The 27,002-nt window shown below is 48.6% G+C and overlaps 1 protein-coding gene across 20 annotated transcripts in view; it reads right to left on the reverse strand.

Annotated features, from left to right (window-relative positions):
• phldb1b (pleckstrin homology-like domain, family B, member 1b) overlaps positions 1 to 27,002 on the reverse strand; it is a 271,997-nt gene that overhangs the window by 16,227 nt on the left and 228,768 nt on the right. For 6 of the 20 annotated variants that reach the window (XM_078426927.1, XM_078426926.1, XM_078426933.1 and 3 more), the window contains 12 exons: positions 23,277 to 23,405; positions 22,568 to 22,723; positions 21,857 to 21,967; positions 20,833 to 20,922; positions 18,377 to 18,502; positions 16,088 to 16,213; positions 12,229 to 12,390; positions 9,327 to 9,482; positions 7,848 to 7,964; positions 6,095 to 6,197; positions 5,284 to 5,319; positions 4,322 to 4,634 (listed from right to left, as the gene is read on the reverse strand). In XM_078426927.1, the coding sequence (XP_078283053.1) occupies positions 4,322 to 4,634; positions 5,284 to 5,319; positions 6,095 to 6,197; positions 7,848 to 7,964; positions 9,327 to 9,482; positions 12,229 to 12,390; positions 16,088 to 16,213; positions 18,377 to 18,502; positions 20,833 to 20,922; positions 21,857 to 21,967; positions 22,568 to 22,723; positions 23,277 to 23,405 (1,625 nt within the window). The remainder of the gene's footprint in view (positions 1 to 4,321; positions 4,635 to 5,283; positions 5,320 to 6,094; positions 6,198 to 7,847; positions 7,965 to 9,326; positions 9,483 to 12,228; positions 12,391 to 16,087; positions 16,214 to 18,376; positions 18,503 to 20,832; positions 20,923 to 21,856; positions 21,968 to 22,567; positions 22,724 to 23,276; positions 23,406 to 27,002) is intronic. The other 14 variants (XM_078426946.1, XM_078426930.1, XM_078426929.1 and 11 more) reach the window with 12 other exon arrangements.

Raw genomic sequence — 27,002 nt, forward strand, 5'->3', positions numbered from 1 at the left:
GGGGAGAGGGGAGAGAGGGGGAAAGGGGAGGGAGAGAGGAAAGAGGGGGGAGGGGAGAGGGAGGGGGGAGAGAGAGAGGGGCGAATCAGTGGGAGAGAGAGGGGAGAGGGGGAGAGAGAGAAAGAGGGAGGGAGAGAGAGAGGGGAGGGGGGAGGGAAGAGGGGGGGAGAAACAAAGGGGAGAGGGGGAGAGAGAGAGGGGGGAGAGGGGGAAAAACAGAGGGAGAGGGAGGTGCCGTGATAGGGCAAGAACGAGTGGAATATGAGAGGGGCAGTGACCGAGAGTGGGGTTGAGCGATTGCCTGGGTGTCAGGGGATGTGAGGAGCCAGTTATTTCAGGGACCCAGAGATGCTGCCTGTCCCGCTGAGTTGCTCCAGCTTTTTGTGTCAATCTTCAGGTTAAAGCAGCATTTGCAGTTCCCTTCCACACGAGTGATAGGTGGATACAGGTGAGGGGGGTTTGGATGGGCAAAGGTCAGAGATGATACGGAGAGAACACAAAGTGCTGGAGTAAGTCGGAGTCTCGGGCGGCCGGCGTCTCTGGAGAACAGGCTTTGTCCCACCCTCACCTCCACCCCCCTCTCCCAACTTCCTCCCCCCTCACTACAGCCAGTCTGCAGAAGGGTCTCGACCCTAATGTCACCTGTCCGTGTTCTCCAGAGATGGTGCCAACGCTGGATCGCTGCCCCTCAAACATCGTGGCTCAGAAGCGAGAATGTCATCATGATACAGTACGATAAAACCGCACAAGCCTTTTACAAACCCTTTCATTATCCGAAGCAAGGCCCTCATTTAAGTCCTTTTATAACATTCTATTTGTGGGTCCAGCCTGAGGGAGCTGTTGTTGAAGGCTGTGGACTGACAGAGTCATAGATACAGCATGGACACAGGCTCTTCAGCCCAACGTGCCCACACTGACCAACATGCCCCAGTACACCAGTCCCACCACCTGCATTTGGCTCCATACCCCTCCCAACCTGGCCTATCCATGTACACTACCTGTCCAAATGTTTCTTAAACGTTGGGATAGTCCCAGCCTCAACTACCTCCTCTGGCAGCTTGTTCCATACACCCACAACCCTCTGTGCGAAATTGTTACCCCTCAGATTCCTATTAAATCATTTCCCCTTCACCTTCCCCATGGTCCTCGATTCCCCCACTCCGGGCAAGAGACTCTGTGCATCTACCCGATCTCTTCCTCTCATGAACTTATACACCTCTATACGATCCCCCGCTCATCCTCCTGTGCTGTGAGGATCCCAGCCTGCTCAACCTCTCCCCATAGCTCAGGCCCTCGAGTCCTGGCAACATCCTCGTAATTCTTCGCTGCACGCCCTCCGGCATTCTGGAGTCCAGGATGAGCCCAAAGCTGTCTCGTATGTGCCAAGAAACGAGGAGCCACCTTGCCCTCTGCAAGGAGCAGCGCCGATCAGAGTGTCCGCACTGAGGCACAGATCACACACTAAACACAGTCTCACTCTCAGCCTCCCTCCCCCTCCCTCCCTCCCCTCCCTCCCTCCCTCCCTCCCTCCCTCCCTCCCTCCTTCCCTCCCTCCCTCCCTCCCTCCCTCCCTCTCTCCCTCCCTCCCTCCCTCCCTCCCTCCCTGGAGAGAAGGAATGGGTGACGTTCCTGCTCGAGACCCTTCTTCAGACTCACACAGTGCTGGAGTAACTGGGCGGGACAGGCAGCATCTCTGGAGAGAAGGAATGGTGAAGGGTCTCGACCCAAAACGTCACCCATTCCTCCTCTCCAGGGACGCTGCCTGACCCGCCCAGTTACTCCAGCAGTTTGTGTCTTTCTTCGGTGTAGAGCAGCACCTACAGTTCCTCCCTTCCCTGCCTGCTGGAGAAATGCCTCTTGCTTGCAGACGGGGAGAGGATAGAGGCAAGAGGCTTGGTCACTCACCAGCTCCACCCCGCCGCGGTCCATCCGACCTGGACCGCTCTCCCTCCCCACACGCAGGGAGCGCCTCCTTCCCCCGCCCGCATGGGCCGGAGAGGAGCCCAGCCTCAGGTGACCAAGTGGAGCATCGCCACAATAAAGTGAAGGTGACGGCCAGCAATCTCCACAACGCTGGCAAATGCACACTGGGATCAAGTGTGTGGAGTGGGTCAGGGGAGGCTGCCAGCAAAACCTGGAGCAGAATCATTACCCCGACATGGAGCATGGATGGAACCATCCCCACACTCTGGAGCCTTCCCTTCGGCTGCTCCAGCCCTTCCCCCACTCCCTACCCTTCCCCCCACTCCCCACCCTTCCCCCCACTCCCCACCCTTCCCCCACTCCCTACCCTTCCCCCCCACTCCCTACCCTTCCCCCATTCCCTACCCTTCCCCCATTCCCTACCCTTCCCCCACTCCCTACCCTTCCCCCACTCCCCACCCTTCCCCCATTCCCTACCCTTCCCCCACTCCCTACCCTTCGCCCACTCCCTACCCTTCCCCCCCACTCCCTACCCTTCCCCCACTCCCTACCCTTCCCCCACTCCCTACCCTTCCCCCATTCCCTACCCTTCCCCCATTCCCTCCCCTTCCCCCACTCCCTACCCTTCCCCCACTTCCTACCCTTCCCCCATTCCCTACCCTTCCCCCACTCCCTACCCTTCCCCCATTCCCAAGGGAGGGGAGGAGGAGGGGGGTGGGGGAGGAAGAGGGAGAGGATGGGGAGAGGAGGGGGTGGGGAGAGGAGAGGGTGGGGAGAGGAGGGGAAAGGGAGGGGAGGGGTGGGGAGAGGAAGGGAAAGGGTGGGGAAGGGTGGGGAGAGGAGGGGAGTGGAGAAGTGGGGAGTGAGGGGTGGGGAAGGAAGAGGAGGGGTGGGGAGTGGAGAGGAGATGTGGGGAGGGGAGGGGTGTCTGAAGCTTGGAGAACTGCCACAGTAAACCACAACAGTCCAGGAGTGGAAAGGAGAAGATAGTCACAGAGGAGTAGAGAAATAAATCAATGTTCCCGAGAGTGGGGACCAGGTCGGTGCTGAACACACGCACGGAATCACTTTAACGGATTAATCACCATTCTATAGACGTTGCTATTGTATGCCTGGATATAATTGGCTGTGTCTAACACAGTGATGCAGACACCAACAATACAATTGGACTCTTATATAAAGGCTGATGTCCACTGTCAGTGAGGCCCAACGCAAATTGGAGGAACAGCCTCATATTTCGTTTGGGCAGCTTGCACACCCCAGCGGTATGAACATTGACCTCTCTAACTTCATCTAACCCTTACTTTCCCTCTCTCTCCATCCCTCCCTGTCCCATTTCTCCGACAGTCTCACCGTCCTCCTGATTAAATGTTACTGATTGTAGGCCTCGCTGTCATCCACCCCTAACTAACAATGATCCATTCTACGTTTTCCTTGACCTTCGTCCCCTTTGATCTGTTGTTTTCACCACTTACCCTTCCATATCTCTAGTCCCCCTCTCCCCTGACTCTCAATCTGAAGAAGGGTCTCGACCCAAACGTTACCCATTCCTTCTCTCCAGAGATGCTGCCTGTCCCACTGAGTTACTCCAGCTTCTTGTGTCTATCTCAAGTGGCCAGCTTTTTGTGTTCCTTCTCTAGAACAGGTCAGATATGAAGGAAGGAAATGTTTCATGTTGATAACATCACATTTAAAAAAAACTAGAGATCGTCACAGGAATTGTAGCTTTGATCTGATACACTTGGATACACAAATACACTGGAGCAAAACCCAGAGGCCCATCTCAACATGGGTGTGGGGTCATCTTTAACCCGTGGACAGACACAAAATGCTGGAGTAACTCAGCGGGACAGGCAGCATCTCTGGAGAAAAGGAATGGGTGACGTTTCGGGTCGAGACTCTACTTCAGACTGTATATCATCGGTTTAAACCAGCATCTGTAGTTCCCTCCAACACTACCCATGTTTCCTGACAGCAGCCATGACCATCCCAGCTCTGAGAACCTACTCTGGAGCTCCCCCCCTCCCTATGAGAAGAAAGCGTTTAACTCCGCCTCCCTCAGTGACTCCTTGAGTTGACAATGAACCCTGAGTTTAGGGTTGCCAACTTCCTCACTCCCAAATAAGGGACAAAGGGTGACGTCACCGCCCCGCGCCCCACGTGACCTCACCCAGCCAGCGGCCACGCGCTCCCGCTCCACCAATGGCGGCCTCCCGGCCTGGGCAGTGACGTCACCCTTTGTCCCGTATTTGGGAGTGAGGAAGTTGGCAACCCTACTAATACGGGACAAGGGCGGTCCCGTACGGGACAAACTAACTTAGCCCAAACTACGGGATGTCCCGGCTAATACGGGCCAGTGGGCACCCTAGCTGAGTTGTGGGCGAGCTGGATCTCTTACCTGGACATGTTGTCGGGTGAGCAGGCGGAGTTGCCGGTGGAGATGCTGGTCTCCATGCTGTCTGAACTCTCCAGACTGAGCGTGTCGAAGGCGTGCTCCACGTCGCCGCTGCTGTGCTGGGCGGGATGGTGGAGGATGCTATGGTGGATGAGGTGGGAGGGCTGGTGTCCCAGCAGGGTGTAGGCTGGGCTCTGCTGGACAAACATGGGCGAGTGTTGGCTGTGCAGCGCCTCCCACTGGGACTGGGCCTCCACTGCCGCCTTCTGCTTCAGCTCCGCCAGCCGTCGCCTCTGTTCCTCAATCACCTGGTGACCTGTGGATAAGTTTAGTCGTGGCATTAACCACTCATACCACCGGAGGCAGTGCAGCCAAGAGTCAGGTTCTAATGCCCTACTTGTCTCTCGGCTGAGTAATTACACTAAGCTCTTCCAGAAAAGCACGAAGTGGCATCTAAAAGCCACTTCATTCCATAAAATACCCCAACAATTTCACAAGAGCAACATCAAATAACATTTGAGCCACACAAAGACAGCTGACAATAGGATAGAGAAGCATTTGAAGCAAGGTTAGAGAGGGATAGAGTTAGGGTCTACACAGGCAACGTCCACAGTGGATGTTATCCACACTGGGGGTGGCCAGGGCTGGGTCAGGACTGAATCAGTTGTAGAGTTTGGGAAGGTTGTCGTTAGGGTGGATGGGAGGAGGGGCCGTGAGACCATGAAGGAGTTTGCACAAAGAGTTAAAAGTTGAGAACAGAGAGGCACGGTTGAATTTATTGATGCTTAGTCTTGATCCTAATTGTTGCCGATGAAAGGACTACACTGCAGCTCAGAGTCTGCCTTTACAAGGGTCAACAGAAGGGCAACAGATTCACAAAACACCACAAATTCTCTCATGCAAACTCACTGCAAAGATTGCAAAGCAAACCATGTCTTTCTTCCAATTCCAATCAGAGTTCCTACCTCTTTTGTGATCCGCTCTGGTTATCCCCATTGATTCTGCACAGCACCAGAAAGGAGAGAGTGTGAGAAGCAGAGAGAGAGGCAGGGTCACACAATGCTCAAAGAGAAAATAAGCAGGACAGAAGTCAAAAGAAGAAATACAATAAGTGTTTCTTTAATCAAGACACTTGGAAAATATATAGATATAAAACTTTATATCTCATGCTAAAATGTCAACTTTAAACATCACAGGTGAATGAGAAGTCACTGAGATGATCATCAATGTGTTTGGTGCTGGCGTGGGATTGGAGGCCAGGAGATGGTGGTAGTGTTGACCCCAGGGGTCCACAGTGGGACTGCAACCTGCTCACTCAGAGGCCAGTGGACAACGTGAACCCAACTACACTATACAATCCTTCTCACTCAGACGCCAGTGGACAACGTGAACCCAACTACACTATACAATGTCAGGATGTTTGGTGATAATGAGGGTGACATCTTAAAATAACCAGACAAGGGAATGTCATTTTACATCACAAGTTGTTTGGAGCTGGAATGTGCTGTTGGAAACGCAGCAGCAGAAGTAGATCCAACATTCATTTACAAAAGGGAATGTGATGTGTTTTTGAAGAGAGAACATTTGCAGGACTCTGGGGAGCTAGAGTGGTCAGCCAGGATAGTCTGGATGATTGCTCCTTCTCTACTGCACGGCAGCCTGCAGTCAGCGTGACCCCCCTGGCAGTGATGCCCTGGATGATTGTTCCTTCTCTACTGCACGGTCGCCTGCAGTCAGCGTGACCCCCCTGGCAGTGATGCCCTGGACTTTGCTCACCTTTCTGCTGCAGTGCCAGCTGCCTCTTCACCTCGATCTCCTGCAGGGTGGCAGCCAGGTTGCGTGGCAGACTGCCGGTGCCATTCTGTGCCAGCGTGATGCTCTGGGAAGAATGAGGTCGAGAGGGAAAGATAGATCAGCCATGATTGAATGGTGGAGTAGACCTCAGTCTGAAGAAGGGTCTCAACCCCAAACGTCACCCATTCCTTCGCTCTAGGGATGCTGCCTGTCCCGTTGAGGTACTCCAGCATTTTGTGTCTAACTTTGGCAGAGTAGATGTGATGGGCTGAATGGCCTTATTTTGCTCCCAGATATGAACCGAACACGATACAGATGATTCACTGGTGACGTTATGGAGTAACATCGGTGTACGTTTGATGAAGGGGGTCAGGGCTCTCACTGTTATTGCCACAACTATTCCCAGGACCGCTTATACAGTATGCAGCTCTTTGGCAGATGATTAACTGTCCCACTATGTCGCCAGACTCTACATACATGTACCTGTACATACATGTACCTGTACATACATGTACCTGTACATTCACACCATGAAGCACGGACACGTCGCACTGAAGCATAAAAGAGAAAGCATCTCTCACATCATTGCAATGCAATAGGTTGTGGCTTCAGGCACCACTGTTTATTTTAGTTTAGTTTAAAGATACAGCGCGGAAACAGGCCCTTCGGCCCACCGGGCCCGTGCCGACCAGCGTTCCCTGTACACTAACACTATCCTACACACCAGGGACCATTTTACATTTACACCAAGCCAATTAACCTGCAAACCTGTATGTCTTTGGAGTGTGGGAGGAAACCAAAGATCTCAGAGAAAACCCACGCAGGTCACGGGGAGAACGTACAAACTCCGTACAGACGGCGCCCGTAGTCAGGACTGAACCTGGCGCTGTGAGGCAATGACTCTACCACTGCACCACTGTGCAGCCCGTGCCTGCATTGACTTGTGACTAACATCCAGGCCTAAGGTATACTCCTGATCTCCCATCCCACCTCATTGCTACCCTTGCACTTTTTCTTGTTTAATCTGCACTTTCTCTGCTGCTGAATCACTGCCGCAGTGCATTCTGTAAATATCCTTTCATCTTCCCACATCCAACTCCAGTGAGTACAGGCCCAGAGCTTTTAAACGATCCTCACACATCAACCTAATCCTTCTCGTAAACCTCCTCCCTCCGGACCCTCTCCAGAGCCAGTGTATCCTTCCTCCCTCAGATATAGGGCCCAAAGCTGCTCACAATATTCCCAAACCTGGCCTCACCACTGCCTGATACAGCCTCAGCATTACATCCATGCGTTTATATTATAAGTCACCTCTGAATTAATGCTAGCATTGCATTTACCTTCCTGACTGCCGACTCAACTTGCAAATGAACCCTTTGGGAATCCTGCACCAGCACCCCCAAGCCCCCCCAAGCCCCCCTCACCTCCAATTTCAGAATCCTCTCCCCATTTAGATAGTAGTGTGTGCCTTTATTCCTTCCACCAAAATGCATGACTGTTGAGTAGGTGAATATTGCCATCATCTTGCACATAGCAAGCCCTCTCAAATAGCAACCAGCTGAATGATCCATTCATTGCCTTTGTTTGGTGGGTTTGGTTGAAGAAGTAACTTTGGAGGGAAGAACTATCTTTTTAAGTGAGGTGAGGAGGTCTTTGTAACCGACTGTGACAGATGCACACGTCTCTTTGAGCAACATCCCGGGCAGCCCGTGGATGCACTGCCGATTCTCCCTACCTTTGCTGTAAAATGTCGTCCCTGTGTGTTGGCGGTGAATGGCGAGGAGGGCGCAGAGCCCGTCTTTGCCCGCGGTAGGGTCCCGCTTCCCTCACTCTCCATCTTGGACCGGTAAACCTGAGGCACAAAGACACAGGAACAGGAAATCAAACTGATGGACCGTCAGACTTTGTTGTGTAGGAAGTGGCCAACAGTTGAGGGAGGGATGTTGGCAAGGAGAGCACTGGGGCATGGGAATCTTAGAGTGCACCTGGCCTCAACGGTGAGATCCAAGACAAAGACCACCTGATCCCGAGAGGCAAGGCCGACCGACTGGCCACTTGACAGGAGACCTGACAGTTGTCAACTCTATCCAATGTCCTCCATGAATAGTGGCTCCAGTCACAGTGCAGTCTTACAGACTCTAATACTTCACCCATCGAGGTGGCACCCTTCACTTGTGTCAGACCGTGCCAGTCATCTACCTGACAACAAGGTTGAGGCATGTCTGACCTGAATCTGAACTTTCCCCTGTAAATAAGGTTGCCAACTGTCCCGTATTAGCCGGGACATCCCGTATTTTGGGCTGAATTGGTTTGTCCCGTACGGGACCGCCCTTGTCCCGTATTAGGCCCCGGGCTGGGAGGCTACGCGACCTCTGTTAGGCAAACACGCTCCGTTAGCCTGCACTGTCCCGGCCCGGGCGGCTGCCATTGCGGGAGCACGTCGCCGCTGGCTGGGTGGTGACGTCACCTTGTCCCGTATTTGGGAATGAGATAGTTGGCAACCCTACCTGTAAATCATAACAGGACAGAAGGCGGCGATTTCTCACCTTTAGGTTTAGGGTGGCACAGCGGTAGAGTGGCTGCCTTACAGCGCCAGAGACCCGGGTTCGATCCTGACTACGGGTCCTCTCTGTAAGGAGTTTGTGCATTCTCCCTGTAATCGTGTGGGTTTTCTCCAGGCGCTCCAGTGTTTCCTCGCACACTTTATAGATGTGCAGCTTTGTAGGTTAAATGGTTTCTGTAAATTGTCCCTTAGTGTGTGGGCATGGAACTGGCGTACAGGTGATCACGGCTGGCGTGGAACCAGTGGCTGACAGACCCGTTTCCCTGCTGTATCTCTGAACATGCTGGTCCCCTACACTAACATCCATTCAATCCAACTCACTGCACTTTTACTGAAGTCCCGTAAATGACATTCCCTCATGCTTAGTTCGTTATTTATTACTTTCCCCGTGCTTATGGAGAGAGAGACCGTTTGTACCACCCTACAGGCCATTACATCCAGATCACACTATTCTCAGCATTACTTTTACTCTTCATATTAAATCTATCCCCACCTTCTCCATAATCCTTCTGCTGATGGGAACACATCTACCATTTGTAACATGATCTTGTTGACCTTCATCAAATATCCTCTCAACTTTGTCAAGGAAAGTTACATCCGTTTCTCCGGTCTAACCTTGCGACTGAGATTGGAAACAGCAATGACATTTACCTGAAGAGATCTTCGTGTAGAGTGAGTTTTAGCTGGAAGAGGAGGTGGAGAAGAGGAAATTGGAGGTGAGGAAGATGAGGCATCAAAGTTAGCCATTACTTCTTGGTACCATCTCTCTAGCTCCAACGTAGAGGGCAGCAGCTTGCTGGTAGGCTGCTGTCAACAGTCAAGAGGAGGGAGAGAAGGAGAGAAAGGAAAGGCAGGAGGAAGAGAGGAAACAGAGAGATAGAGGGGAGGAAGGAAAGTGAGACAGGAGAGGAGAAATGGGAGAACAGTCGGCAAAATGGATGGGTATACAATGGTGGAGAGAGGATAGGAAATCAAATAGAAAATAAATTAATGAGAGAAATGTATGCTAAATTAAAAGAAAATAACAAATTAAACACACATTGAAGTTTTCCAGAGATCTATACAGAGTTATGTTTGGTGGTTATTGTAAACAATAAAGTTTATACTTTGGAAGATAAAGATTTCAGCAAGCAGTTGAAAACTCAAAGTGAATTTAACTCCAGATCAAAGCCTGGCCTGAATGTAGATCACATGATCTCTTTCCTCCATGAACTACAATCAACATGTTCTGTCTGAAGAAGGGTCCCAGCCTGAAACATCACCCATTCTTTCTCTCCAGAGATGCTGCCTGACCCGCTGAGTTACTCCAGCACATTGTGTTCATCCATCAATCTGAAGAAGGGTCCCAGCCTGAAACGTCACCCATCCTTTCTCTCCAGAGATGCTGCCTGACCTGCCGAGTTACTCCAGCACATTGTGTTCATTCCTCAGTCTGAAGAAGGGTCTCGACCCGAAACGTCACCCATTCCTTCTCTCCTAGATGCTGCCTGACCCGCTGAGTTACTCCAGCATTTTGTGATACCTTCGATTTGTACCAGCATCTGCAGTTATTTTCCTACACAACTTTTGTTCACCCATGTTCCCTTCAACTGTCCAATCCTCAGTTACACTGCCCTCTTACAGAGACAACTACTAACTCTAACCCAGGAATATTCACGCACAAGGTCATCAGTGATAAGAACAGAATTAGGCCATTTGGCCCATCAAGTCTACTCCACCATTCAATCATGGCTGATCTATCTTCCCTCTCGATCCCATTCTCCCCATAACTCCTAAACCCCGTGCTAATCAAGAATCCATCTCTGCTGTAAAAGTATCCACTGACTGAGCATAAACAAATCTTGTGTCCCAGGCAATTTCTCTCTCCATATTTTTCTCCTGGGTTTCACCTGGAGATCAATCTTCAATTCACAAAGACTCCAGGTTCATTGTAACTGGCGTAATGGTCCTTGGAATCTTCTCCATGGACCAATAGATAATGGCCGATTTATAACCTTGCGTCCTTTTCACTGACGGATCCTCAAATCTTGTGCACCTGACGTACCAGTTTTACCGATCACTCTCTGACCTCTTAAACAATGTCATGAATAACCTCTTCTCCAAAGCCCTGGGGGTTTACCCGGTCCCCGGTCCCCGGCCCCGCCCCCGTCCCTGCCCCCACCCCGCCCCGCCCCCACCCCGCTGCTCTGCATCAGTCGGCATCCTCATTGACTTTTATAAAAGTGTTTTTAAAGAGATACAGCATGGAAACAGGCCCTTCGGCCCACTGAGTCCGCACTGTCCAACGTTCCCGCACATTAACACTATCCTACACACACTAGGGACAATTTACAGTTATACCAAGCCAATGAACCCATAAACCTGTACGTCTTTGGAATATGGGAGGAAACTGAAGATTTAGGAGAAAACCCGCGATGGTCACGGGGAGAAGGTACAAACTCCGTACAGACAGCGCCCGTAGTCAGGATTGAACCCGGGTCTCTGGTGCCGTGAAGCAGGAACTCAGCCGCTGTGCCACCGTTCCATTAATTGGTTCCCTCCCACCACCGTCAGTGTTAAGCTGTTTGACATCCCTTAAACTGCTTGCACCCTTGCATGTACGACTCAGAAACATGAGGTGAGAGATACAGCGAGGAAACAGGCCCTTCAGCCCACTGAGTCCGTGCTGACCCGCCATCACCCATTCACATTACTTCCACGTCATCTCACCTTTCCATCCCACACACCAGGGACAATTTACAGAAGCCAATTAATCTACAACCCTGCAAGTCCTTGGGAGGAAACCGGAACACCCACGCAGTCACAGGGAGAATGTGCAAACTCCACACAGACAGCACCCATGGTCAGGATTGAACCGGGTTCTCTGTGAGGCAGCAGCTCTACCCGCTGTGCCACCATGCTGCCATGAGAGAGATTTGATTTCATAAAGCACCTTCATTAGGTCAAATTCCCCAGGTTCTTCATCCAGGCAAAATCAGAAATAAATGACCACAATTATTGATAAGAACATATTAGAATGGGAACTGAAAACTAGGTGAAAGAAGATTAAAGATGGAATTAATGGAGGAAAAACTAAAATGAGGTAGACATTCCTAGATGGCAAAACAGAGGGAAACGTGTACCGAGGCACCATAGCTGAAGGCAGCATGAGGTGGGATCTCACAGGGTGGGGGAAGATTGAGACCATCAGAGATTTAAACTCAACGATGTGACCAGAAGCACAAGATAGTCACCAATAAATCCAATTAGAAATTCAGAAGAAACTTACCAATTCAGTGTTAGAAACTTGTTCGCAATAGATTAAGAGGAAGATGAATAGGTATTTCAGAGAGTTTGGAGTGATGGTGAGGAAGAGAGGGTGAGATCTCGTGTGCACTGACACCAACTCACAGTAACTCTCAAAGGTGGATCTTTAAATAGGAATTGATTGATTGTTGAAAGCATGAGAGTGGGTGTGGAGTGCGTTGGGGGAAGACCTGGTTAGCATGGCACTTTGCTGAAAACTCATGCACTGGGGAAATGTAGAGTAAGTCCGAGCTGTCCTCATACGAACCTCAGCTGTCAATAGTGTGGAGGAGGAAGCCAGCAAGGGCAGGGAACTTTCAGCAGGCAGAAGCAGAGAGGCGGAGGCTGAGTTAGTGTGGAGCGGGGCTGGAGATGAGCTTGCCGTCGATCTACTGTACAACTCCTTAAGCTGACCCAGGGTAACGTACTCCTGAGGAGAGCAGCAAAGCAAACAGAAACCATTGGGCAACAAGAAATACCTTGTTAGTTGGATAAAAATGCTAGTTTCATGAAACATTTAAAAGGATAAGAAATGTCCATGCCAAGTTAAAAGAAGCAGAAAATATAAATGAAGTTCTGTTTTGTAAAAGTTTTGTTTAGTTTAGATGTAAAGAGGCCCTTCAGCCCATTGCGTCCACACCGACCAGCAGTCACCCCGTACACTCGTTCTATCCTACACACTAGGGACAATTTCCAGGAGCCAATTAACCTACAAACCTGCACCATGCGGTCACAAGGAGAATGTACAAACTCTGTACAGACTGTACCCGCAGTTAGTGGTCGACCCGGCTCTCTGATCCATGTAAACAGTCTTTTAAGAAACCGCACTATTCTATATCGTAGTTCATCATTTAGACAGGGATGCATCAGAAATTCACTGGAATTTAGAAGAATGAGAGGGGATCTTATAGAAACATATAACATTCTTAAGGGATTGGACAGGCTGGATGCAGGAAAAATGTTCCCGATGTTGGCAGAGTCCAGAACCAGGGGTCACTGTGTAAGAATAAGGGGTAGGCCAATTGGGACTGAGATGAGGAAAAAGCTTTTCACCCAGAGAGTTGTAAATCTGTGGAATTCTCTGCCACAGAAGGCAGTGGAGGCCAGTTCACTGGATGTTTTCAAGAGAGAGTTGGATATAGCTCCTAGGGGGGTAACAGAATCAAGATTTATGGGGAGAAAGCAGGAACGGGGTACTGATTTTAGATGATCAGCCATGGTCATATTGAATGGCGGTGCTGGCTCGAAGGGCCGAATGGCCTACTCCTGCACCTGTTTTCTATGCTTCTATGTTTCTAAATAAGGAGCTCTAAAAGTGTTTCTGTGCTGGAAATTCTACACACAATCAGGTTGTGGCCCAATGCTTGACAATTCTCCTCGGTTTTACTAACTGCCCACTACAACATGTTGAAATATATTTTGCGTGGTGCACAAGAAAACACAACCTCATTATGGAGGTCTGCCTGCAGGTAGTCAATCAATAATATCTGCTGATGTTGAGACTTAGAGTCCACTGCAAATATCCAACATTTAGTTAGCTAACGACATTTATTAATTAGCTCAAAGACTTTACTAGGATCGTACTGAATTCATAACTCAACAGGGATTATTGACAGCATATTACTTCATGATACACCACATTGACCTCCCTAAACGGTGCTATTATAATCAACATTGCATGCAAAGCTGCACAGACATGTGTTAGCTACTATAAGATCTCAAACTGAAATTACATCCATGTTAGGAAAAAAAACGCAGATGCTGGTTAAAATCGAAGGTAGACACAAAATGCTGGAGTAACTCAGCGGGTCAGGCAGTATCTCTGGAGAGAAGGAATGGGTGACGTTTCGGGTCGAGACCCTTCTTCAGGCTGATGTCAGGGGGGCGGGACAAAGTCCCACTAGGTTCACAAAGTCCCGCCACCTCCCCTGACATCAATCTGAAGAAGGGTCTCGACCCAAAACGTCACCCATTCCTTCTCTCCAGAGATGCTGCCTGTCCCGCTGAGTTACTCCAGCATTTTGTGTCTACCTTACATCTATGTTAGTGCTTTTTAATCTGTCCTCACACGGTAAACAGTGTAAAATTTCCAAAATAACTCAACAATTATTTACATGACCCTTTCCTTCTGGATCATACCATCTGATTCAAGGGAACCGTGAACTGTCAACAGAAAATAAAAATGTGTTTTTCTGTAGGTGATTAGTGCACAAAGCCAACTGTTGAGTAGCTCTTTGTGTTTAAGGAGGCAGTCCTGACTCATATGGTCTCCTCAGATATTCTTATTTTTTCTGCTCTTCAATCCGAGGGATGTCAGTAGGGTTGCCAACTTCCTCACTCCCAAATATGGGACAAGGTGACGTCACCGCGCCGGGCCGGGCGGCCGTCATTGGTGGAGCGGGAGCACGTGGCCGCTGGCTGGGTGAGATCACGTGGGGCGGTGATGTCACCCTTTGTCCCTTATTTGGGAGTGAGGAAGTTGGCAACCCTACTAATACGGGACAAGGGCGGTCCAGTACGGGACAAACTAATTTAGCCCAAAATACGGGATGTCCCGGCTGATACGGGACAGTTGGCAGCCCTAGATGTCAGTGCAAACAATAAGAATGTTGTTCTCTCAATGTGACCATTAATTCCTTCTTGGTCGAGTGCAGCATATATGCCTTGATCCTCTCTCCTCCACACAAGCCTCAAGTCCAGCTTTAGGTGCAGCAAATGATGATACCTTTGTTGGAATTCATCGTCATAGAGTGTGGAAACACTTGACTACACTGACCAACATGTCCCATCTACACTAACCCCACTTACCTGCATTTGGCCCATATCCCTCTAAACCTGCACTATCCACATACCTGACTAATTGCTTCTTAAACGCTGTGTTACGTTGCCTGCCTCACCTACCTTCTCCGGCAGCTTGTTCCAAACACCCACTGCCCTTTGTGTGAAGATGTTAGATTTCTATAAAACCCCTTAGATTCCTATAAAATCTTTCAACCTTCACCTTAAACCTATGCCCTCTGGTTCACGATTGCCCTACTCTGGGCAAGAGACTGTGCATCTACCCGATCTACTCCTCTCATGATTTTATACACCCCTCATCTCCTGCGCTCCAAGGAAAGCTCAACCTCTTCCCTCGAGCTCAGACCCACGAGTCTTGGCACCATTCTTGGACATCTTCTCTGCCCCCTTTGCAACTTAACAACATCTTTCCTATAACCGAAAAGTGGCATGCTTCTGCATTCTAACAACAGTGAAGTCAAACTGTGGCACTCTGGCCCACCAAGCCCATGCTGAGCATCAGTACAAATTTTCATCAATCCGACAGGAATCCCATTTCAATCTTTCCACATGTGTCCATGATCCTACCACTCACCTGTACACCACACCCAAGTTAAAGTGGTCAATTAACTCACCAACACTCAAGCCTTTGGGATGTAGGAGGGAAGCAGAGCATTCAAAGGAACTAAAACAGTCACGAGCGGTCCAAGAGTCTCCATGCAGACTCCATGCAAGTTGCACCAGAAATCAAGACTGAAGTTGTGTGGCTGAAGCTGTTAGGCAGCGGCTCTACCATCGACAACACAGTGCCACCTTGATTAGCATCAAAGATTATTAACAAAATGGTGAGTGCTCAATCTTTGGAGATTTGGTAAGAGCGTTGCAGCCAAGTCATGTCATAAGGGATAGGAGTAGAATTAGGCCATTCGGCCCATCAAGTCTACTCCGCCATTCAATCATGGCTGATCTATCTCTCCCTCCTAACCCCATTCTCCTGCCTTCTCCCCATAACCTCTGACACCCGCACTAATCAAGAATCTATCTATCTGTCTTAAAAATATCCACTGACGGCCTCCACAGCCGTCTGTGGCAAACAATTCCACAGATTCACGATCCTCTGACTAAAGAAATTCCTCCTCATCTCCTTCCTAAAGGTACATCCTTTAACTCTGAGGCTGTGCCCTCTGGTCCTAGACTCTCCCACTAGTGGAAACATCCTCTCCACATCCACTCTGTCCAGGCCTGTCGCTGTTCGGTACGTTTCAATGAGGTCCCCCCTCAGGTCATGCAGAAAGGCAGCCAGTTAGTACCGAGGACAATAATAGCAAAGTGTGCCGGCAAGCAAGTACCTCGTGGGCTGCTGGAGGTACAGTAAGCAGCAGAGAATGAGGCGGAGAAGCAGAGAATGCACCGGCACGGTCTGTGTCGTATATATCGTTGTAGAATTTAAACACGTCAGCCAGCTTCATGTACTCCTGAAATAAGGGCAATGTTAAGGCAAAGAGACAGAGACAAAAAAAAAGATTAGGACCACAGTGTGGAGCAAGGATTGCTGCTTCAAGTGCATAACACAATATAATGGAAAGAAACCTCTATCATTTTAGCCAAGATGATTCAGAAGCAATGTTAAAATGTCATTAATGGAGTTAAGGTGGAGTCTAAAGGTCTCGACCAGAAACGTCAACCATTCCCTCTCTCCAGAGATGGTGCCTGTCCCACTGAGTTACTCCGGTTTTTTCCGTCTATCTTCTATTTAAGGTAGAGCAGTTTGTTTAATTTAATAATGGCCTCTTCTTAGAGGAAAATAATTTTTTTAATTCCCCATTTATGAAGAATTACTTTGTGAAAAACCATTGTTTCCTGGAAGCATTGCCTTTTCTCCTGCAACTTATTTGGATCATAGGTTGCTTCTTAGTTAGAACATTAAAATAGTGATAAACGTACGTCTGCCAGTCCACAGCAACATCTTGCATTCATACAATCAGTTTAGCTTGGGAGCCACATTTTTGTCAAATAAGTCGTTTTTAAAAGACAAAGGGTGGAAGGTTTGAGGGCCCTAGCAAGGGGAGGTATGGTCAGTGACAGTGGGCAAAGGCAATCAGGGATGTGCAAGAGACTAGGGTTAAGCACAGTGAGATCGTAAGGTCATGTGATAGGAGCAGAACTGGGCCATTTGGCCCATCGTCTACTCCGCCATTCGATCATGGCTGATCTAACACTCCCTCTCAACCCCATTCGCCTGCCTTCTCCCCATAACCTCTGACATCTGTACTAATCAAGAATCTATCTCTGCCTTAAATATATCTACTGACTTGTCCTCCACATTATGTGGCAAAGAATCCCACAGATTCACCACCCTCTGACTAAAGAAATTGCTCCTCATCTCCTTCCTAAAAGAACGCCCTTTAATTCTGAGGCTGTGCCCTCTGGTCCTAGACTCTCCCACTAGTGGAAACATCCTCTCCACATCCACTCTATCCAAGCCTTTCACTACTTGGTACGTTTCAATGAGGTCCCCCTGAGTTGAGATCAGAGTGTTGCAAAGCAGGAGGGGGGTTCCAAATATCAGAGTGGGCAAAATCAGACCAGGATTTGAACACAATCAAAGGAATTTTAAAATTGATTCATTTATTTTCTTAAAATCTTAAAATCTTCAACTTAAACTTAAAATCTTCTCTTCACTCTTTCCAGCTTGATTCTGATCATGAAGGAACTGCCTGCACCTTCAGAGATGATAATGTTCCTGTCTCCCTGAGGACTTTGGATGAGATGGGAGCTACTAAAGGAACGATACTCTGTTGTTGCAACCGATCCTATTGATTACAACAACTCCATCACTGAACCAGTGCACCATGGATGCAGGCACTGAATGTTTAAGGTGATGACTGAGCTATATGCGTGAGTCAATATAGAGAACATTTTACACTGCATGTAAACAGTGTGTGTCTCCGATGGTGTTTGACGTGCAATCTTCATTTGACCCACGTGGTACTTGCCTGAGAGTGATTTAGTTTAGTTTGGTTTAATTTAGTTTAGTTTAGTTTAGTTTAGTTTAGAGATACAGCGTGGAAACAGGCCCTTTGACCCACCGAGTCCGCTCCGACCAGCGATCCCCACACACTAACACGACCCTACACACACTCGGGACAATTTTACAATTTTACCAAGCCAATAAACCGCCAAATGTTGGGTCTTTGGAGTGTGGGAGGAAACCGAAGATCTCGGAGAAAATCCATGCAGTCACGGGGAGAACGTACAAACTCCAAACAGACAGCACCCTTGGCCAGGATCGAACCTGGGACTCTGGCGCTGTAAGGCAGCAACTCTGCTGCTGCGCATTGACATGGCCATGTAGAGTGACAATGGAGAACACGCTCTCCAGGCAGGGGCCGGCGGGCATGAGGCAGGTGGAGGTCAGGCCACACTGGATACGTCACCTGTGCCCAGAAACAGGGCATGTCAGTGACAAGCCAAAGCTCTTATGATTCAGATTCCAGGCCCTTGAAATCTGTGGCCAATGTACAAACACACTGCATTACCTTTACGCACCAAGCCTTTCACAGAGTGACTACCACAGAGAACATGGGAAAACGTCTACAAGCATATCTGTAGCATGCAGTAAGTGTTAGTGCTATTACCTCCTGTACTCTGGGGTGTGGTGGGGTGGTAGGAGAGGGGGAGAGTGGAGCTGCTTTTCCTGGTAAGCAATGCTGGTATTTGGTCTCCTCTAACATGTCGCTAGACTCTGTGATACGAAGGACATCCTGTTCAAAGGGCAAAGATTGAAGTGTGTTGCAATGAATGACAAGGCATGCGCACAACAAGCATTCTTCAGAATACTCTTCTTCATGACTTCAAACATCTCATTAGCTCTCGTCTGAGTTTCTAGAAAGTTCTTACTGGTTCAATGCAGCACACAAGACAAAACACCCACTGTTGCAAAAGTCCGGTATTAGTTTCTCTTGTTTAGTATCTGTAAGTGTTGGCTGCCCTCTGGAGCTCCTTCCACAGAAGGTCAGTCATCTTCCCAAACCCGGAGGACTCCAGTGTCCAAATCCAAACACATGGTGATGTTCATTTGGGGGAAAGGCCAACGAGGGGTTGGAGGAAGGGTGGTGGCAGCCAATGGTGGAAACAGGGGCAGGGAATGGAGGACAAGGGAATGGAGAAGAGAGGTCAAGGAAGAACGGAAAGGAGAGACCAATGGATGAAGAAAAGGAGAAGGCACCTGAGGAGGAGGAGGGCTTTGGAGTTGGAGCAGGAAGAAAGAAAGGATATGGGGAAGAGGTGATGGAGGAAGAGGAGTGAAAAAAGGGATATAAGGAAAGGTATAGAGAGGAGATGAAAGAGAGAAGGAATGGAGGGAGATGGTTGGAGAAATGTTTCTCTCCCATTCCTGGGGCTGATGTGCACAGGTAGAACGCACAGTACCGAGGGATTTAAACGTGAGACCTTCTGGTCCAAGTGGCTCAGTAGTTCAGCAGGAGGATGTCGATGGACTGATCCACTTGGTCACTTCACACAGAATCTCAGCAACATTCTTGTTTTTGCAACACTTCTGTCTTAATGATTTTGGTCACAGCTAGTCTAAACTATCTTACTCAAGAATAATATACAGGAATTTGGAGGCAACCTGACAATAACCAGAATCTATTTATTCATCACTCTAAGATCAGTAAGAAGGTGGAACTTGTCATCTCGTGGAAAAGTTGAACCAAGTAGCAGGAATTAATTAAGAAGCTGGATTAACACACACAGGAGTAAGGAATGGAGTGTTAAGGTGAGGGGGTGAAATGAAGGGAAGGTAAGACTCTGGCAGAAACACTGGCATCGATTGATTCATTTCAATGGTGGTGGAGCACACATGGGCATTGCTGCAGTGCATGTTTAGTGTTGCCACCCAGAAACAAATGTATTCCATACAGAATTGTAAAGCACAACGGTCGGCCTTTCAGCCCATGATACGCAAGATTAAGAGCTAGATAGAGCTCTTAAGGATAGCAGAGTCAGGGGGTATGGGGAGAAGGCAAGAACGGGGTACTGATTGAGAATGATCAGCCATGATCACATTGAATGGCGGTGCTGGCTCGAAGGGCCGAATGGCCTCCTCCTGCACCCATTGTCTATTGTCTATAATGTTTGAAACTGCCCAATTAAGCGCAATTAGTTGCAATTATGTGATTCACCATAGTTTTATACAACTAACTTTTATAGATTTGTTCCTCAGCATCTCAGTGCCCATTAATTGATGCACTAATCACACATATATAGGTGGAACTTCAGAGAAACATGTTTAATTTTGTCATGCAGCAAATAAAACGTTGTGCCTTTGTTTATTCTGTTCAACCCAAGTTATGCAGCCAAATTATAACATTTACCAGCTTCGTGAAAAGTTAAGAATTATTTGACAAATACCTTCATGTAGATGATTACAAAATCAGCATCAGTGGGAAAGAGGTATTTTAATGACAAGTCAAGAAAACGAAATATTTGAACATCTGGCACTCCAGCCAGGGACAAATATGAAGATGGACGTAGCTGAGAAACATGTCCCGTATGGCCAGTGCGTATCTGAATGTGAGGATCCAAGATTATGTTGTACATAGTACACAGCGCCAACATTGATGTGGACTCATGGCTGACAGGTAGTGGGGCATGCAGACCAAGTTTTGACTCATCAGACAAGGTGTTGTGTTGGACATTGACCAGGGAAAGCTTCATTTTAGAAGGTCTACGAAGATCATAAGATATAGGAGCAGAATTAGGCCATTCGGCCTATCAGGTCTACTCCGCCATTCAATCATGGCTGATCCACCTCTCCCTCCTAACCCCATTCTCCTGCCTCCTCCCCGTAACCCTTGACACCACTAACACTGACATAGGTCGCCACTGACAAAGGTCCAGTGTTTGGCCCATTATAAACCTGTGGGCATTGCATCAACAACATCACTTCAGGTCAGAACAGTTATCCGACCATCACGGTTTGTTAAAGCACTTGGAAAGCCTTTACTTGACATTGGTCTTTGTAAATGCTACTAATCTCTTAAATCCAGGAGTCAATGAAAAGTAACCACGGTAACAAGGATTATTTCACCTCTTTCAATGCTGAGGAACTTTTGGAGAAAGTTTTGCCACCAGTCACCATGAAGTATTGTTTCTCCAGATCGGCCAGTTTGTCTTTTTCCTGAAAAAAAGAGATATTCGCAAATCAGTAAAGTAATTGAAGTTAAACCTTAGGACGTTACATTGCGAGAGGCAACACACAGGTGATTTAAGAATGAACCTTACATTATCAGCAGTGATAAGACGTTGCTGATCCACACCAGTGTGGGGGGAGGGTGCTACGACATTGTGGCACAGGCTGGACAAACACCTCATAGAGTGATAGAGTCACACAGCTTGGAAACAGGCCCTGCGGCCCCACTTGTCCACACCGACCAACATGTCCCAGCTACACTCGTCCCACGTGCCTGCACTTTGCCTATATCCATCCAAACCTGTCCTATCCATGCACCTGTCTAAATGTTTCTTAAACATTGCAATAGTCCGTGCCCCAACTACCTCCTCCGGCAGCTTGTTCCAGACACCCACCACCCTTTGTGTGAAAACGTTACCCCTCAGGTTCCTATTATCTGGGCTGCCTCTCTTCCCCAGCCAGTGGCTGTCCAATTCAGAGGTTCATACAGAGATCCCCTGCCTGGCCCATGCAGTCTGTCCTCAGCTCCTCTCCACATCAATGCTGTCTGACCCTTGCTGACCCTGGCCTCACCCCAAGAGACTGGTGTCATCTCAGCAAGATGGAAAACTACAAGAGGCCATTTGGCCCTTTATGCCTCTGCTAGCCATTGGTGCAGCGATCTAATGAGTCCCACTCCACCTGCTCTTAACCTATAGCCGTGCCACTTATTTCACTCAGCATCAAAGCATGCCCAGATGAGGAGTGATATTCGTGGGTAGTGGAGATATTGTTATATAAGAAGGAACTGCAGATGTTGGTTTACAGTGAAGATAGACACAAAATTCTGGAGTAACTCAGCGGGATATGCATCATCTCTAGAGAGAAGAAGCGGGCGACCTTTTGGGTTACGCCCCATCTTCAGGCTGGCAGATATCGTTACCTTCTGAAGCATCTGGACCATTGCGCGTTTCTCCCGGTTTACTCTCTCGCACTCCTGCATGGCCTGGTAGCGGATCTGGTTGGCTTGGTTCTCCAAAGCAGAAACCTTGTCCTGCAGAGTAAAGGCGACAAGTTTGAACACAAAATCCAGACGGTATCACCTAGGAAACGCTGAACAGCGATCCCTTATCAGTTGAACGTAAGCAAAACCCCAGCTCTGTCTCTGAGTTTCCCCTTTGTTACGAACAATACATTTCCTTCAACACTGTAATCACACTGTTTGTGCAATCCTGCTGAGCAGATTGTCCACCATGTCATGCCTGAGGTCCCCAGTAACTGTATGTATAATGTTTAGAGGCACATGCAGGTGAGGTCCCCAGTAGTGCCCAGCTGCTGGTGGGGGGGGGGGGGGGGGGGGGGTGCGGTGGAGGAGAGGGGGGGGGGGGCTGCTGGTGGGGGGGGGGGCTGCTGGTGGGGGGGGGGGGGCTGCTGGTGGGGGGGGGGGGTGCGGTGGAGGGGAGGGGGGGCTGATGGTGGGGGTGGGGCTGCTGCTGGTGGGGGTGGGGCTGCTGCTGGTGGGGGGGGGTGCGGTGGAGGGGGGGCTGCTGGTGGTGGGGGGGCTGCTGGTGGGGGGGGGTTGCGTTGGAGGGGGGGCTGCTGGTGCAGGGGGTGCGGTGGAGAGAAGGACGGGGGGCTGTAGGGTGGGCCGTACCTTTCTCCTCATGGTGCTGCGCTGGTACTCAGCCTTGTCGTGCTGAAGCTGTTGGCTCACTGTCTCCCGCTCCTCCTCCAGCCGACTCTCCTTCTCCAGCTGCTGGAACTCCAGGTCCTCAAACAGTTTGGCTTCAGACTCGAGGGCCTCTGCTTCCTAAGGCAAGTCATGGGAGGACCATCAGTACTGGCAGACAGGGGCAAAGCAAAGCACATCTCCTCCGCCTGGACCTGAAGGAAGACCCTCCAGTGGACACCAATGTGACTTGTCCAGCACGGCACAGGGTACAATCTGGCCTGAATCACACCCTCAACATTTATCAGGATGTACAGCTCTAATGCTTCTACAAAGATCTCCAAAGGCTGCCACATATCAGTGCTTGCTACACAAGGTTAAAGACAAAGTTAATTGTGTTTAAAAAGCAGACGTTTAAAGCATCTCATTAAATTTAGTTAAGTGCAACAGAATCAAACTTGACGTACAAAACCAAACCCAATGTACAACACAAGCTACACATGCATCCCATGCTTCCTGAGTTTGATATTTGGTCGGGAATATCGCAAGTACCTTACGAAACAGTTCTGATTCCAGGACTCCTAATCGCCTCTGTGCACAGTGGCATTAGTACCTGGAATCAGTCAGTTTGCAGGGGGAGAGAGGTGACACGATCCACAGGGAGGGCAAGCCAATGAGGTAAGAAAAAACTGACCCTTTTCAGGTGTTCCTGCAACTGCTGCCTCATTGCCTCAGGGCAGTTATCAAGCTGCCTCTTCAACTCATCGCAACGCGATTGGAGTCTCTCTACTTCTGTTTTCTCTGCATCAAGCTTTACCCTCTCCTGAATTTGAAAACAAAAACAAAAAAAAAAGAGAAACAAAACACACTTCTCAAATCCACGCCGTGCAGAAGCCTGAAGATCAGAAGAGTGAGTGAGAAAGCCACAGAAGGTGGGGATGGAGAAGGCGGTCGGAGATTGGGGCAAGTTTAGGGATGAGGCCTGAGAAGAGAAGCCAAATTGGTGTTTGTTGAGCTCTTATCCTGTGCAAGACCTTTCTCCGGCTTTGGCAGCTGGCGTATGAGGATGAGGCCACTCAGCCCATCGTGCCGATGCCTGTGCTTTGCAGCATCGACCTATTTGATCAACCATAATCATATTGAATGGCGGTGCAGGCTCGAAGGGCCGAATGGCCTACTCCTGCACCTATTTTCTATGTTTCTAGGTTTCTATGTTTCTATTTAGTTCTAATCCCAATCTGCTTTCCCATTCCTCTTCAAATATTGCCTTTCAAATAGTTATCTAATCACCATAAAATGTACCCAACTTCAATTTTCATAAACTTCGTAACTTATCCTGCTGTCCCTTGAACGAATGTACTGTGGTGATATTTGTGACAAGTGTTGCTGACACACACAGTGAGTGTACTGAGCATTGTGTAAACTGGGAACTATCGTGATAATGAGGACCAGCAAGATCAGCGACTCTTTATTCAGTGTATTTGAATAAAATTTCTGAATGAGATAGAAAGGATTTAATTCAAACACATGAATTAGCTTGCTATTAAACCACCTGTTATAATGTCAATGCAGAAGTGTTTCAAGTGTGCACCCCCATTGAGATTTCTTGCCACTTGCATTTCTCCGTTCACTTGAAGGGTGTTTAGTTGTAAGGTTTGGTTCATTTTTATTGTATATTTTCCAAAGGGAATATTCTAATATTTGCCATTCCTGCTTATCAAAGTTTCCCAGCTTTGCAAAAATTTAACAGAGAAACAATAATGTCGTCTGTCTAATGCTGACGTCTGGTTAGACCGACTTTTGGTCCCGTTCCCAGAATCTTCTCTGTCAATAAATTCATTCTTTGTCGAATGCTGAGGCTGAACCAGAGGTATTCACTCTTCTGGCACAAGACTTCCTCTCCTGATTCCAAACCTCACAAAGGTACAATACTCAAAGTATTCATTAAGGAGCTCTGGGATGCCTAGATCCTACAACCTACAACCTGCCCCGTCCTTCACACCCACTCCAACTTGCATATTCTTCTGCTTCCTTACTCGCCCTGGGAGATTCTTCCATTAGGAAGCCATCAGGTGAGCCGGGCGGAACTAAGGAACCTCAGTCATGGTAGCGTAAGCCTTTGGATCACAAGCTAGGAATTGCCAGCCTCACGATTCTATCCCTTTATATATATATATATATATATATCTAAAATCTGCAGAATGGAAACTGGCCATTTATCGGGTGTTTGTGCTCCACCCAACCCTCCTCCCAGCGACTTTATCCAACCCCGGCCGTGTCCCGCTCTCCATCCCATACACACACATCTTTAGGCAACTGGCCATAATGAATGTATGTAAGGTGCTTCCACCCCACATGTGGGGTCAAGGAAAGAGCCCTGTTTCCACTAATCCTTCCACCACCGCACACAATAAGCTCAAGACGCCATTGTAGGCAGATGCTGAGAAGAGCGTTGAGCTCTGACTGACCAATTTCTAATCTTGTGATGTGGACACGATAAGAAGACCCCTCATGTGACAACAAACTTTCACTACCTACTAGGCAATTCATTACTGGATGGATTAGCTGCTTGTCTTTCATTATCCCTACAGTGGAAGCATCTTCTTTATATCTATCATTATCTTAAAACATTTCTATGTACTTCCACTAATTCTCTTGGTAACTTAAGCCAGGCAGTTCACAAGACAGGCCTAGGAAGGACAGAAATCAGGAGACTGCCCCTGGTGATCCATGAACATTCCAAGTCCATCCCAACTTGACTGCAGCCCACAAGTAAGCAAGATATTAGTGCGGAGGTGCTTTTGCAGATATCTTTTACTGAAAGGATTAACTGGAAAACAAGTTATAGGTATGTGGAACTTTGTTCCAGCTAGAGGCGGCAAAGAAAGAGAAGCCTGAGAAAAAAATTGATTTTAGTGATGTTGAGCTGTGTCTAAAGGTATTGAGAGTCACAGCATAAAGAGGCCATTTATGCCTTTTATTGCTATCTGAAAGATTAATTCCCTCCTATTTCCCCCCAGTCTAAGCATTGTAACTAGGGTTGCCAACTGTTCCGTATTAGCCAGGACATCCCGCATATTTTGGGCTAAGTTAGTTTGTCCCGTATGGGACCGCCCTTGTCCCGTATTAGTAGGGTTGCCAACTTCCCCATTCCTAAATAAGGGACAAAGGGTGACGTCCCCGCCCCGCGTGACCGCACCCAGCCAGCGGCCATGTGCTCCCGCTCCACCAATGGTGGCCGCCAGGGCCGGGAGGCATTGGTGGAGCGGGAGCACGTGGCCGCTGGTTGGGTGAGGTCACGTGGGGCGCAGGGCGGTGACGTCACCTTGTCCCGTATTTGGGAGTGAGGAAGTTGAAAACCCTAACTGTAACCCAACTGACATGTCTTGACAATCCAGAACATATGTATTACGTTACATTATATTCTGAATTCTGAAGAGCTCTCAGCTGGAGAAGGGGAATCGACTTCAACCGGTCATGGTCACCAGAGAGAGGAGCACCTCCTCCAGTGATGCACTGGCTGGGCTGCCTACTGACTAGAACGTCACACATGGAGGCAATGCTGACATCTCAGTCACCAGGGACCTTTGATCGTAAAGGATGGGCAGACACATCAAGGCCCAATTTCAAGCCTTCCACATTCAACTCCACTCTAAAGATCAAACCCTTCCCTTCCCATTCCCATCATCCCTATACTTTGAGGTAAAGGCGTCAAAGGTTACGGGCAGAAGGCAGGAGAATGGAGTTGAGAGGGAAGAACAGATCTGCCTTGGTCACATGGTGGTGCAGACTTGATGGGACGAATGGCTTAAATCTGCTTCTATGTTGCATGGTCTTGTATCTATAACTGAGAATTGTGGCACTTCTACTTTAGTTGTGGTCATCCTTTGCAAGTTATCCTCTAAAGAAACTTGGGATGGTGAAGAGTCTGAAGAAGGGTCTCAACCCGAAACGTCACCCATTCCTTCTACCCAGAGATGCTGGCTGTCCCGCTGAGTTACTCCAGCATTGTGTGTCTATCTCTGGTGATAATGTTGTTGTCAGATCCCCACCAGTACAGGCAAGTCCTCATTCTCAGCTGCCATTGAAACATTTGAAAACTAGACTCTCATAAATATTGTACTGCACAAATGTTCCAACTTTGGCTAAGTCATAAAATATCCTAGCTTGGACATGTATGGACTGTGTAGAGATACGTGTAGGCACGTGTACCACATGAACACAGTCATATGGAGATTGTTTATTACATCCCCTCGACCACCACATGTGATGGTGGCACTTCAGAAGCATTGAGTCAGTTGTGTTCGGCTGGCCGTTAATTCCTAATGGTTATCATGGGCTGAGGTCAATGTGAGAAGAGTGATCACTAAGGCCGACACTGACATTTTGTACCCACATTGCTTGGATTGCCAGCACTCTC

Source organism: Rhinoraja longicauda, chromosome 32 (genome assembly GCF_053455715.1).
Source record: "Rhinoraja longicauda isolate Sanriku21f chromosome 32, sRhiLon1.1, whole genome shotgun sequence".
NCBI lineage: Eukaryota > Metazoa > Chordata > Chondrichthyes > Rajiformes > Arhynchobatidae > Rhinoraja > Rhinoraja longicauda.